General features: G+C 58.2%; 1 protein-coding gene across 1 annotated transcript; it reads right to left on the bottom strand.

The window, feature by feature from the left end:
• Positions 1-537: 537 nt before the first annotated feature.
• On the bottom strand, positions 538-6039 carry HPS6 (HPS6 biogenesis of lysosomal organelles complex 2 subunit 3). The gene has a single exon (XM_074959501.1). It carries the CDS (start codon positions 5943-5945, stop codon positions 3474-3476), a length of 2472 nt encoding a protein of 823 aa, XP_074815602.1. The 5' UTR covers positions 5946-6039; the 3' UTR covers positions 538-3473.
• Positions 6040-13536: the final 7497 nt, after the last annotated feature.

The raw sequence follows: 13536 nt of genomic DNA, 5'->3' as shown, positions 1-13536 counted from the left end.
ATGCTGGAGGGGAACCGCAGCCTGTGGGCCCAGGACAGGGGCGTCCGGCTGAAATGCAACAGCCCGTGCTGGCCAGGGGTCGGACCAGAGGAGCCGATGGTCCCTGCTGGCCCAGCGCTCTCGGGGCTGGGTGCTGTGTTTTCACTGAAACCCTAAACCGGGGCCCAGCCCATCACCCACCCTTGGCGTGCACCCAGCTGCCTTGAGCCCAGGCCCCCGGGCCCTGCTTCGGAGACACTGCTCCACAGGCCCCGCGACTCGCTGGAGCAGAGCCAGGCAGCAGGGGGAGAAAGTGATCCACTTCCCCTCCCTGCCACGGCCTGCAGCGGGAACAAAGCTGCATTGATAACAAGCCAAGCGGATCGTTAACAGCATCAGCAGTTCCTCTTCCACAGGCCCAGCAGTGCGTTTGCCGTCCGCTACAGGGACTTTCCGCAGCCCCCGGCCTCCGCCTAGAGCTCCGGCAGCAGCTGCCAGCCGGGCGAGCCTGGGCCCAAGGGCCCGCAGCCAGGGCAAGACAGGAGCCTGGCTGTCACTCGTTAAACACCTTTTAATATTGCATATAGGACAACAGCAACTGGACAGTGGCATACAAAGCCAATTACGGCCTAAAGACTCCTCCCTTGTGCAAACAGCGAGCCGCCCAACTCGGCCTCAAACTCTTTTCTCTTGCCGGCGTGAGATGTTCTACCCCAGCTGGTTAATGACACTCACTGGAAGTCTAGCGGAGGGAGGGCAAGCTGGCACAGGGCCTGCTGGCCACCAAGGCAGCTGCAGCTGGGTAGGCAGGGAGCTGAGCTGGTCCCAGGAGCAGCCCCTTCCCCGACCCCCCACCCCTTAAAACAACAGCTTCACTTGTCCAAGGAGCAGCTGCATTCGCAGGCCCAGCAGCTGCCCAAGGTAGCAAAGCCCCTTCATGCTTCAGAGAGACTGGGGTGTAAGACACAGTAATTGGGGCAGAAGGGGCTAGGCAGGTACAGCTCCTCTCTGTTTTGGAAGTCACCCAGCTGCCAGTCCCTGCACTGCCTCAGCCCCAGAGAGCTGTCTACACTAAGGCTTGAGCCCTCGAGTTAACCTGGTGCCTGGCCGGCCAGGGTAGCTCACCCATGGGATCAGGTAAGTCAAGGTGAAGGGCTCTGGTGTAGACAATCCCCAAAGCACCCACCTCCCACTCCTGATCTTTGAAGCAGATGGGAACAGGGACCAGGCAGCTTCACAGCTTAGGGGGCTGCCCGACAGCCGGGCTCTGCTCTAGACCCAGGCACAGAGGGGACGGGTAGTCACTCCAGAAGACACCTCCCCTCCCCTGGACCTATGCCCAACGCCTGAGCACAGCTGACTGCCTGCAGGGGCTGCCCCTTAGACCTTGCAACTCAAGGGAGCCCAGCTGATTGCATCCTGCCAGCGTGACCTCCCGCTCCCTCTGGGGCTGGGCTGGCTGCAGCGACCCCCACCCCCCAGTAGAAGGGGGAGGAGGCGGCTCAGAGCCTTTGTCGAGTCACCACCATTTCTGGCTGTTGGGTGGCAGGAGCTCCGGGGGCTCTCCTCCCTGCCCTGCTAATTAGCGAGGCCCTGCTGGAAGGGAGGGGCTCCCCCCCAGAAGTAGGGCCCTGTGCCCAGAGGAAGGCACGGGAGGGCAGTGGGGTGAGCGAGGCAGGAGAGGGAGTGGCTGATGCAGCACAGACTCTGCTCTGCCCCCCGGGCGCCCTGCCTGTCCTGACCCACTGCAGCTGGGCCCTGGGGGTGGGAGAGACAGTGGCTGAAGCACCAACCAGAGCCCTCCTCCTGCCTGCTGGTGCAACACACAGAGCCCTCGGAAAAGTTCCTCCCTGGCCAAGGGCTAGTGCCTGACGAGCCGCCAGCGATTGCCTGTGGGGCCCAGAGCGTGGACAGCGCCAGCCGTAGGGATCTGGGCTGGAGGCGTTAGATCCGGCCAGTTCCCTATGCCTCCCTCCTCCCGAAACCAGCCGGCCGGCAGCCCCCAACTCACGCTGACCCACACAAACCCTTGTGTGTGCTCCCAGCCCATGCAGCCTCCCCCCTGCAGACAGTCAGGGCTGAGAGCGCAGCCAACTCCAGCCAGAGTTCGTGGGAGCCGCGGGGGCTCAGCACCCGGACAGCCTGGCCCCCTCTTCCCATTTAAATAGATGCACGGCCGCGCTCAGCCGCCCTTAAACCCAGCGCTGCCCCAGGACCCTTCACGGACAGTTTAGGTTTCTTTAAAATGTTTCCTCACTCATTTAAAAAACAAAACCCCCTTGGGAGAAGCAAACCAGATGAGCTTCCTCCCGCCCATCCTCAGACAGGGGCTGTGAGCGCGGCCGGGTCTCCTGTTCCAATCCCAGCCAAGCAAGCCCTGCCCCGAGGTGGCTGCATTCGCACAGGGAGCCAACCAGCGTCTGGCGTCCCCCCAGGAGAGACGGAACCTGGGCAGGAGAGGGGGCGAGCGGGTCCCCGGTGGCCCTGACTCAGCCGGGGGGGAGGCCGGGGAAGGGCCAGACAAAGCTGACACAGCACCCTGCGTTTCTTGGAAGGCTGAGAGGAGGTTAGAGCCCAGGGCAAGGAACAGGAAAGGAGAGGCCGGGTCTAAGTTTGCCTCCTGCACTCCAGACACACCAGCAGGCGCTGCTAGGGCAGGGGGGGCCTTGCCGCAGGCAAGGGGCAGCCAGGACACAGCTGCCGGCCCCAGGCCCGAGCTTGCAGCTGCTCTGTGGTTTCATTAGGGAATCGGCCATTCACCACCCGGGGCAGCTGATGAGCTGATCCCCCGGGGGAGAGACACACTAGCAAGGCCATGAACTGACGGGGCTGCCGCTGGCAGGGGCGCCTCCGGCCTGAGGCCCAGGCAGCGGTCCCGGGGACCGGCCAGCCAGGAGCTCAGGAGCAGAAACAGCCGCAGTGGGGAGGTTTTAGAGACTGGGTCCAGGCCAGCAGTGCCCACGTGAGCGGGTTCATTCACCAGTGATCCCGTGCTGCCAAGGGGCATGCCTGCTCCTAAACAGCCTGGCCGTGGGCAAGTTACAGCAGGGGACTTTCAAAAACAAATGAAGTGAAACGGGAATTTGGGTTAAGACCTTGTACTTTATCCCCCACACTCCATTGGTAGAGGGCAGGAAGCCAGCGTTTAACTCAAAGGGGTGCTGTAGGCCAGGAGGGGGGCTCTCGCATGCAGTCAGAGCTCTCCCTCTCTCTCACACTCCTTCTCTGGGGAAACTGCCTCAGCTGTAAAAACCCCACCGAGACCCCAGTGATCCTCCCCCAGGTCTCGCCTGGGCTGCCCCCCTCACCCCACGGACTCATGAACGGTGCAACGTCTTGGGAGTCTGCTTGAGGCAGGAAGGTTTAACTAGAGTTGGTCTCTGCCTCTGGAAATGGGGGGAAGCTGGCGTTTGCTGCCCCACCCCAGCTGTTGCAGGGGGCATCCCCTACCCACGCTCGCTAGGTTTTCACTCCCATTCCGTCCACACGGCTGTTCATACAGCATCGCTCGGGTCACAGCCCGGGCAAGGAGTCCGGCTCGCACCCGTCTGCTGCGGTGTTTCCGGGGCGGCCTTGGGGCCAGCCCTGTGCTGCCTCGGCGGGGCGGGCGGCGGGAACGGAAGGCCCTGCAAGGCGTCCGCATACAGATCGTCCTGGGTGCACTGATGCTGCGCCACCTTGTGCAACAGCGGCTTCAGCAAGGCCAGGGTCAGCGGGGCGCCCCCGGTGGAGAAGGGAGCAGGGTCGCCCTCCGAGCTGGGGAGGTGCTGCAGGACGATGCTGAGAACGTCCGAGACGGTCAAGTCTGCAGGGCACAGCTCCCACAGGGTGGCCAGGTACGGGTCCAGGTCCCGGTGCTGGGCGAACTGCGCCAGGAGGGTGGTGAAGATCTCCTTGGCGAGCAGCGGGCTGAGCTTGGAAAATTTCTCAGCCGCCTCCACCACCCGCTGCCAGCTGCGGAGGCGGACGAGCAGCTGCACGGCTTGCAGGACGGCTTTGGGCCGCGCACTGCACAGCAGCAGCTCGATCTCCATCTCGCGGTCGGTGGCCGTGCGGTGGCGCGTCCGGTCGAGAACGGCCAGCGCTCTCCTGTAGAGGGGCACCCCGCCCTCGGGGCCCTCTTTGGTGCTGTATGGCCAGGAGGCGCCAAGGTACTGCTGGGTCAGCTCCACAAAGCTGGGCAGCCACTTGGGCTTGAACCTGTGCAGGGAGCCGCAGATGAGCTCGAAGAGCGGGACCGCCCCATTGACGCCCCGCTCCTCCTGCTGGGCCCAGTTAGGGACTGGCCCCGCCAAGACCTTCTTCCAGATGTCTGGGGTGGCCCTGGCCACCAGGAGCCCGTCTCCATTCTGCTGCAGCTGCAGGCTGCCCCGGATGGCTTTCCAGGAGGCCCTGGGGAAGGAGCTGAAGACAGCGTTCAGATAGGCCAGGTTCTCCCTGTCCAAGTCCACGTGCAGGAGGCGGCTGACCTCCTGCTCCACCAGCTCCTCGCAGCACCTGTCGACTTCGCTCTCCGAAGCGCCCACGACGCAGGACTTGAGCAGCTCCAGGCTCAGGTAGCTCTGGAGATCCATGCTCATGGTGCTCAGCAGCTTGGCGTAGGTCTCCGGGAGGGCCCTGGCTGCCCTCTCCTTATCCGGGAGGCTGTGCTGCAGGATGGAGGAGAGCGCAATGGGTGCCTGGAACATGTCCCCCTTCTTCAGCTTCTCCACCGTCAGCTGGGAGCTGCTGAGGCTCCGTCTCTGGTAGTACTTGCAGGCTTCCTCGAAGACCATCTTCACCAGGGCGGGCTCGGGCCTGCCGCCCTCCTCCGGGCTGGAGAAGCTGAAGTGATAGATGCCGGTCGGGGTGAGGAGCTGGATCTCCTCCGCCCCTCTCGGGGACTCCAAGAAATGCACCTCTTTGGTGCTCAGGAGTCTTTTCTCAATCAGCCTCCCACTGGACAGGTCAATGAGATACAAGACCCCCGCCAGCACGCAGGCCAGGGTGCTGCCAAAGGCCTTCAGCTGCACGGGGTCTCCTTGGGCCAGGCAGCTGCCCCCCAGATCATAGACCTGTCTCCAGGTCCCGTCTGGCTGAACCAGACGCACCGTGCCTCGTGTGCTGAGCAGCAGGAGCCCCCCGCAGCTGGACAGGGCACAAGTATGAATGTCCAGAGGCGCCATGGACAACAGGAGACCCACGGACCCGAACACGAGCTTCTTGAAGTCACTGGAGTGCAGGACTTTGCTGTGGACGAACCCGCCAGACGGGGCCACGATGGTGACTTTAGCCTCCCGAGGGCACCAGATGAGCAGGAACGGGGAGACGCTGGCAAAGGTGGCACTGGTGGGCACCAGGAAGACATGCTGGGGTGAGGCCAGGACTTGGTACTGGGGGCTGTTGTGCACCACTATCCTCATGGCGCCCAGGTGTGCCCCCTGCTCCCCCAGCTCCAGAGCCCTGGTGCAGATGCAGTACCTGAAGGCGCCCCTGCCTGGGTCCAGATGAGCGTCCGAGGGGGGCCTCTCCTCACACCAGACCAGGCTGCCTCCCTGGCTGCAGATGGAAACAATCCGAGCCCGGGCCCCGTGGCACAACTCCAGGGTCTGCTGCAGCTGCCAGCCCAGCGCTGGCACGAACCCCCACACCTCGGTCCTGCCCTGCTCCCAGACGATGGCCAGCACCCAGGAGGTCCGCGCTGCGGGGCTCTGCAGGAAGAGCAGCCCCGTGATGGGGGGCTGGGGTGGCTGCCAGCTCCTCTCCAGGTCCCCCGCCCCGGTGCCCAGGCGCTGGAAGGCGAGCACCTGCGGCTGGAGCGCCGGCCGACCACGCAGGAGCAGCAGGAGGTGCTGCCCATCTGGGCTGGTTTGGACGTGGGGGGGCGCCACGCCCGGCCCACGCTGGCTCAGCAGCTCCCGCAGGCGCCGGCCGCTGACAAAGTCGCTGAAGTCGGAGACCTGCCGCAGTGCCCCGGCTCGCTTCATCTCGGGGCGCCTGGCACGGCCCCCGCTGGCATGAGGCGGGGCAGAGAGGGCCCTGGCTGCTGAGCTGTCACCACTGCCTGAGGCTCCCCAGACCCCTCCCCCGTAGGCCCTGACTCCCCGGGGGCTCCCCAGACCCCCCCCCCGTAGGCCCTGACTCCCCCGGGGGCTCCCCAGACCCCCCCCCCGTAGGCCCTGACTCCCCCGGGGGCTCCCCAGACACCCCCCCGTAGGCCCTGACTCCCCCGGGGGCTCCCCAGACACCCCCCCGGCTCGCCCTAGCTCCCCCAGGGGCTCCTCAGACACCCCCCCCGGCTCGCCCTAGCTCCCCCGGGGGCTCCCCAGACACCCCCCCCCGGCTCGCCTTAGCTCCCCCGGGGGCTCCCCAGACAACCCCCCCGGCTCGCCTTAGCTCCCCCGGGGGCTCCCCAGGCTCCCCCCCCCGTGCGCCCTAGCTGCCCCGGGGGCTCCCCAAGCCCCGCGCCCCCCCCGCTGGCTGCGCCTGCCCGGCCTGGCTGCGCCCCGGTCGCCTGCTCCGCGCGTCTCTGCGCCGCGCCCCCGGCCCTGTGGTCCCGGGCGCCCGCTCGGAGCCGGGCCGATCGCCCAGCGCCGGGGCCGGGCCGCGCTCAGCTGCGCGCCCCGCTGCGATCACGAGGCCCTCGGCTTCCGGGCGGAGCCGCGTCTCCCTCCCCGCCCCGCGTCCCCAGCCCCGGCCCTTGTACTTCCGTCCCTGCCCGGCGAGGCTCGGCCCGGACCCCGGCCGAGCCGCCCCCGTCCTGGCCCGCCCCCCGGGGGCCGCTCGGGGGCGGCCCGGTGCCATGGGCCGGCCACCTGCCTCTTCCCGCCCCGGGCGCGCCCCGCCACTTGTGTCGCGAGTTTGGAGGAGCTCAGCGGCGGGGAGAGTCAAGGGGGTACCCCAGGGGCGGGTGGCCGCGGGCCCTAGGGCTGCACCCCACGCGTACAGGGTGGAGCAGGACAGAGAGGGGGCCCAGCCCGACACCTCCCCTGGCTGATGGGAAGGATTGGGGCCTGAAAAACACTCTCTCAGGAAGAGAGACTGAAAGGGTGGGAAAGAATCCTTTGCCTTTCGGGGGAGAGCAACAAAAGGGGACCCCATACAAGTGTATAAAATAACCGCTGGGCCACGTCTCTTGTCCCTGTCTCCGAATGGGGGAGCCAGGGGGGATGTTCGGTTATGCTGAAAGGTGGCAGATTCGAACCGATAAAAGGAAATACTTCTTCACACAACACATGCTTAAACTGTGGAACTCACCGCCACAGTATGTCTGTGAGGTCAAGAACTTATTCAGATTTGATGTGGGGTTGACCGTTGATGTGGAAATGTCCGGAGTTGATAGTTGATGCTATGAAAGTTTTAGAGGAGACGCAAACCCTCGTGCTTCAGGATTTAAGCCAGGGGTGGGCAAACTTTTTGGCCCGAGGGCCACATCAGGGTTGCGCAACTGTATGGAGGGCCAGGTAGGGAAGGCTGTGCCCCCCCAAACAGCCTGACCCCCGCCCCCTATCCACCACCACCTCCCACTCCCGCCCCCTGACTGACCCCCTCAGGACTCCTGACCCATCCAACCCCCCCTGCTCCTTGTCCCCTGAACTGGGACCCCCTGTCCCCTATCCAACCCCCCTGCTCCCTGTCCCCTGAGTACTCCAACCCCATCCACACCCCCGACCCCTGACAGCTCCCCTGGACTCCCACCCCCTATCCAACCACCCTCCACTCCTCGTCCCCTGATCGCCCCCTCCCAGGACCCCCTGCCCCTAACTGCCCCCCAGGATCCCACCCCCTTATCCACCCCCCCCCGCTCCCTGTCCCCTGACTGCTCCCCCGCCTCCTATCCACACCCTCACCCCCTGACAGGCCCCCCAGGACTCCCATTCCCAACCCTCCCGGTTCCCCTGACCGCCCCCCCAGAACCTCCACCCCATCCAACCGCTCCCTGACTGCCCCCCGGGACCCCCCCGCTCCCTTACCTAACCCCCCTGCTCCCTGCCCCCTTACCATGCTGCTCAGAGCAGCAGGAGCTTGCAGCCACGCCACCCGGCCAGAGCCAGCCCCGCTCCCCATGCTGCCCAGTAGGAGCAGCGGGCCAGAGCACTGCCCACTTGGCGGCGTAGCTGCGGGAGAGGGGGAACAGTGGGGGAGGGGCCGGGGGCTAGCCTCCCCGGCCAGGAGCTGAGGGGCCGGGCAGGATGGTCCCGTGGGCTGTAGTTTGCCCACCTCTGATTTAAACCATCTCTAATGAAGAGGCGTTGGGAGGGATGAGACCTTCACAGTGTGCAAATTATATCCCATCTGCCTATTCTGGGGGTTCCTGCACCTTCCTCTAAGAATCTGGTGCTGGTCACCATTACCAGAAACAGGATACTGGACTAGATGGACCCTGGGTCTGATCCAGGCCAGCAATTCCTAAGTTTGGACCAAGAAGGAGGATACGCTGGGGCATGCAGCCTCTGAAGGCTGCAATTTTGTCTTAAAGAGGAAGAATTTGTAGCACTTCTTGAGTTCCTTTCAGTGTTTTCCCCAGGAATTGAAACTAGGGGTGTGTGTTCAAATTTACAAGTGGGGGGGTCAGGGCCGATGAGGGGTGAGACCCTGAGGGTGAAGGTGGGCTGTATGGCACCATAGTAAAAACTGAAAAATATTTCATGACCATTTTATTAGATTTTAAAATCATCACACAAATTAAAGTTGGCTACTCAAGCCTTCTATGAAGCACGACATCTACATCCTTCTTGGTTTCTTGTTATAATTTTGCACAACTCTGTTAATGAACTTCTTGAATGCAATGCGTTCACCTCTGGTGGCTTCTCCTGTGTCCGGTACTTCCATTCCTTCAACTGATATGCTCATTAGTTCATTCCCATGATCAGGCAGAAGGCCACTTCTTTCCGAACACAACATTCTATTCCATGATGAAAAAGAACGCTCGACTGTAGGTGTTGTGACTGGGAGTAGCAAGAAATGAATTCCTACTTCTTTCAGCCCAGGAAACATAGCACAAAGATCGGGTCGAGCCTCTCGTGATGATAAAAAAGAAGTTGAAGTCAAATCTTCATTCATTCGTCGTATGATATTCACTGTGTGTTCTAATTCTCTGTTCTGTCCTGAGCACATGGCAGCCCCAGGGCTGGTAGTGCCTCACTCCACTCAGCTGTCGGTGTTTTATAGGACAGAGATCTGTAAAAGCTACGTAGAGGGTGAGTAGAATCTAGAAGTTGCTGTTGTCGATTTTTAAGAATCAAGTCTGTGTACTTTTTCGGTTGTCTTAACAAACATTTCTTGTCCTCTTCACTTAAGGATTCAGTATAAATGCCTTCATTAGTCAACTTCTGGACTGAAGTCTTTGCTTCTTCCAGTACTTTTTCAGTGGATAGCTCTCTGATTGATCCAAATGTAGCTTCTATTGCTGGACAAAGATCTACTTCTGTTGTAGCAGATGCCTGGATGGCATTGTTTAATGACCCAAGTGGTTTCAACAGTAGACTTACATGAGAGAGAATGGCGATAGTCTTCTGTAAATTTAGTAGCAGAAGTAATCCACCAGCCTCACTACTTAGATCCATCCCATCTTGGTAGATACTTTCCAAAGCCAGTAATAATGGCTGGAGTAATTTTAAGACAACAGCCAGGGATCGCTCATGAGAAAGCCAGAGGGTTTTCCCAGGTTAGACTAATTTGGGCTTCAGTCCCACTGTATCTTCTATATTTTCCAGATATTCAGTCTTTTTGGACTCTTGCTGAAAAAAGAATATAATGAAGATATTAAATTTGTAGTTTTTTTAGTGTCTTTTGAAGAGTCCGCAGCTCGTACTAGTGCTAGTTGGAGTAGATGGCCTCTGCAGCGTGCATAGGAGAGACTAGGGTTACGCTTTTCTCTGAGCAAACCTTGTGCTCCACCATGTCTTCCAGAGAAGTTTGCAGCTCCATCAAATGCACAAGCAGCCATCTGTTTGGGGGCCCACTGACGAGCATTTAACTCTTCTAAGATGTGGGTTGTCACAGCTGCAGCCAATCTGTCCTCTATAACTTGAACATCTAGAAATGCATCTACTGGCCTACCGTTGACATCAAGATAACGTACACAGTGACTTAATACTTGATGACCATTTGCACGGGTGCATTCATCAGCCATGTATGCAAATTTTTGAATGTGGTGAGAGAGGTCTTCACTTTTTCAACTGTTGAGCCTTTCACTGTTGCACCACATGCCCCTAGCCAGTCCGTTGAGTTTCTTGCAGAAAGACAGTGAGCATTTGCTGGTCTTGTTCGGAACCAGTGTTCAACTTCGGGATGAACAAGTGTCAATGCACTTAACATTGGCCTCCAGTTTGCCAGTGTGTGGTATCTCTTGCCTAAACAGAAAGTAGGATGCCACGGCCATGTTTGTTCGCATGTGTTATGTCTCCAGCATTCTTAACAGCCTCATTAACACTCACCGGTGTTTGTCCTTGGTCAGTGGGGACTCAGAGTTCAGAGGTGCTTTCACCTGAGTTCACCTCCCAGGTGGGGGGCAAGAAGGCACCTTGCTCGTTCCTCCAGCTGCTCACGGTTCGCTCTGGCCTCTGTTGTTCGTTGTGCCACCGTTCACTCCATCGCTCTGTTGCCAATGGCCCTGCGCCGTCACCTTCGGCTGCCACCTCCACTGTGACCTCTGCCAGTTGGTCTCTTGAGGTTCCACCAGCTCTCAGTGATTTCAGCTGAGCTGTCAGTGGGGAACCTCGCTGCTAGGGCAGACTGGGCCGTCTCTGCCACAGACCCACAGCCGGTCTGAGCACTTAGACCTGATTCTCAGTGATTTCAGCTGCAGTGGTCACTTAGCAGAACAAAAGACTCTCTATGGAGCCTAATCAGCTCTGTCTTTAAACAGTGGAGAGGGGCAGGTCAAACAGTACTTGTGACTCAGGCAGACCATCAAGGCTAAGTATGGTTCTACTGCCCTTTACTCCTACAATAAGAATAACAACATTTCTTTACCACCCCCCCCCCCCCACATTCAAGTGATTTGTAACCCAGCCCCAGCCAAAATCTATCACTTGGGCAACACAGCTCTATTTGCTGGATACCTGGGTAGATGAGGTGTGAATGTAAATACAGTCTGGTCCTGAAGCCTTTCCCCCCAGCCCCCAGCTCATCACTGGCTGTCAGGGAGAGCTCGTTTAGACTGCTTACAAATCATCATTTGAAATTATTAGGTTGGCCAACATCACCGAAATGAATGCACTGACATTGTCATAAACAGCTGTAGAAGGAAGCTAGTCTATGCTCCTACTTTTCAAATCTATGATACTTTTTCAGATACACGTATTTTATCATACACTGTTCCAGAGTAACAGCCGTGTTAGTCTGTATTCGCAAAAAGAAAAGGAGTACTTGTGGCACAGTATGCATCCGATGAAGTGAGCTGTAGCTCACGAAAGCTTATGCTCAAATAAACTGGTTAGTCTCTAATGTGCCACAAGTCCTCCTTTTCTTTCATCATACACTGTGTATGCTTTTAAAGTTCACAAAACTGGGGGGAGGGGGGTTGGGGAAATTCAGGGGGAGTAAACACCCCCATGGGGGGGTGTAGGGAAATCCCTGGTTCCTTTTCTGCCACCCCTGGCTTGCAAAATTTGGGATGGTCACGAAATGGCTGTGTTGCTTTGGCATGTACTCTCCTGCCCCCAGCAGTTCTCAGGGAAAGAGGAAACTGGCCTGGCATTTCAACACAACCCAGCCTGTGTCATTCAAGGTATGAATCAGCTGTGATCTCAGAGGAGGGAAGGGTGCTGGCGGGCCGCCAGTCTGCCAGGAGGGAGGGGGAGAGTTCCTGTAAACCTGCTATTGAGTGGGAAGAAGGAATTCTGGAGTCTTATCCTCTGAGCAGTGAAGGAAGTGGTGGTGACCCAGACCTTTCTGACCTTACCTCAGGCCTCTGGGCCAAAACTGTCCCCAGCAGGGCTTCTTTCTCCCATTGCCTTCAGGTTTCTGCCTCAGGCTGTTGATTTTTTGTTAACGATTGTTAGTGCCCAGTATAGCTTATGGGGGTGGGGAGAGAGACGGGGGATGGGATGCTCTCTTATTACTGCATCATTAACTTGTGTGAACTGCATGGCTGGTTGCTACACACGAGCCTGACTGCAGGGTGGGGACGGCTGCCTGTGTGAAGGTTTGCGGATCAGTGCTGAGTCTTGCACCGTGTTGCAGTAGACGCGCTGACAGACTGTGCACTGGCTTGAGAAATGACAGAAATTCTGACTATGCCCCTGATCCTGCTACAGGGTCTGCACTGAGTCAGGAGTCCTGGGCTTCAGAGTAGCAGCCGTGTTAGTCTCTATCCGCAAAAAGAACAGGAGGACTTGTGGCACCTTAGAGACTAACCAATTTATTTGAGCATGAGTGGAAAATACAGTGGGGAGATTTATATACACAGAGAACATGAAACAATGGGTGTTACCAGACACACTGTAACTAGAGTGATCACTTAAGGTGAGCTATTACCAGCAGGAGAGTAGGGGTGGGGGGAACCTTTTGTAGTGATAATCAAGGTGGGCCATTTCCAGCAGTTGACAAGAACATCTGAGGAACAGTCGGGGTAGGGGGGGAATAAACATGGGGAAATAGTTTTACTTTGTGTAATGACCCATCCACTCCCAGTCTCTATTCAAGCCTAAGTTAATTGTGTCCAGTTTGCAAATTAATTCCAATTCATCAGTCTCTCCTTGGAGTGTGTTTCTGAAGTTTTTTGTTGAAGAATTGCAACTTTTAGATCTGTAATCAAGCGACCAAAGAGATTGAAGTGTTCTCCGACTGGTTTTTGAATGTTATAATTCTTGACATCTTATTTGTGTCCATTTATTCTTTTACGTAGAGACTGTCCAGTTTGGCGAATGTACATGGCAGAGGGGCATTGCTGGCACATGATGGCATATATCACGTTGGTAGATGCGCAGGTGAACGAGCCTCTGATAGTGTGGCTGATGTGATTAGACCCTACGATGGTGTCCCCTAAATAGATATGTGGATACAGTTTGCAATGGGCTTTGTTGCAAGGATAGGTTCCTGGGTTAGTGGTTCTGTTGTGAGGTGTGTGGTTGCTGGTGAGTATTTGTTTCAGGTTGGGGGGCTGTCTGTAAACGAGGACTGGCCTGTCTCCCAGGATCTGTGAGAGTGATGGGTCGTCCTTCAGGATAGGTTGTAGACCTTTGATGATGCATTGGAGAGGTTTTAGTTGGGGGCTGAAGGTGACGGCTAGTGGCGTTGTGTTATTTTCTTTGTTAGGCCTGTCCTGTAGTAGTAGGTGACTTCTGGGTACTCTTCTGGCTCTGTCAATCTGTTTCTTCACTTCCGCAGGTGGGTATTGTAGTTGTAAGAATGTTTGATAGAGATCTTGTAGGTGTTTGTCTCTGTCTGAGGGGTTGGAGCAAATGCGGTGGTATTGTAGAGCTTGGCTGTAGACAATGGATCATGTGGTGTGGTCAGGGTGAAAGCTGGAGGCATGTAGGTAGGAATAGCGGTCAGTAGGTTTCCGGTATAGGGTGGTGTTTATGTGACCATCGCTTATTAGCACCATAGTGTCCAGGAAGTGGATCTCTT

Source organism: Natator depressus, chromosome 7 (assembly GCF_965152275.1).
Source record: "Natator depressus isolate rNatDep1 chromosome 7, rNatDep2.hap1, whole genome shotgun sequence".
Lineage (NCBI taxonomy): Eukaryota > Metazoa > Chordata > Testudines > Cheloniidae > Natator > Natator depressus.
The sequence above is the reverse complement of the archived record's forward strand: the minus strand, read 5'-3'. Positions and strand labels throughout refer to the sequence as shown.

Excerpts from the sequence above, each read along its gene's own strand:
- HPS6 (XM_074959501.1), bottom strand. The coding sequence starts at position 5,945 with ATGAAGCGAGCCGGGGCACTGCGGCAGGTCTCCGACTTCAGCGACTTT.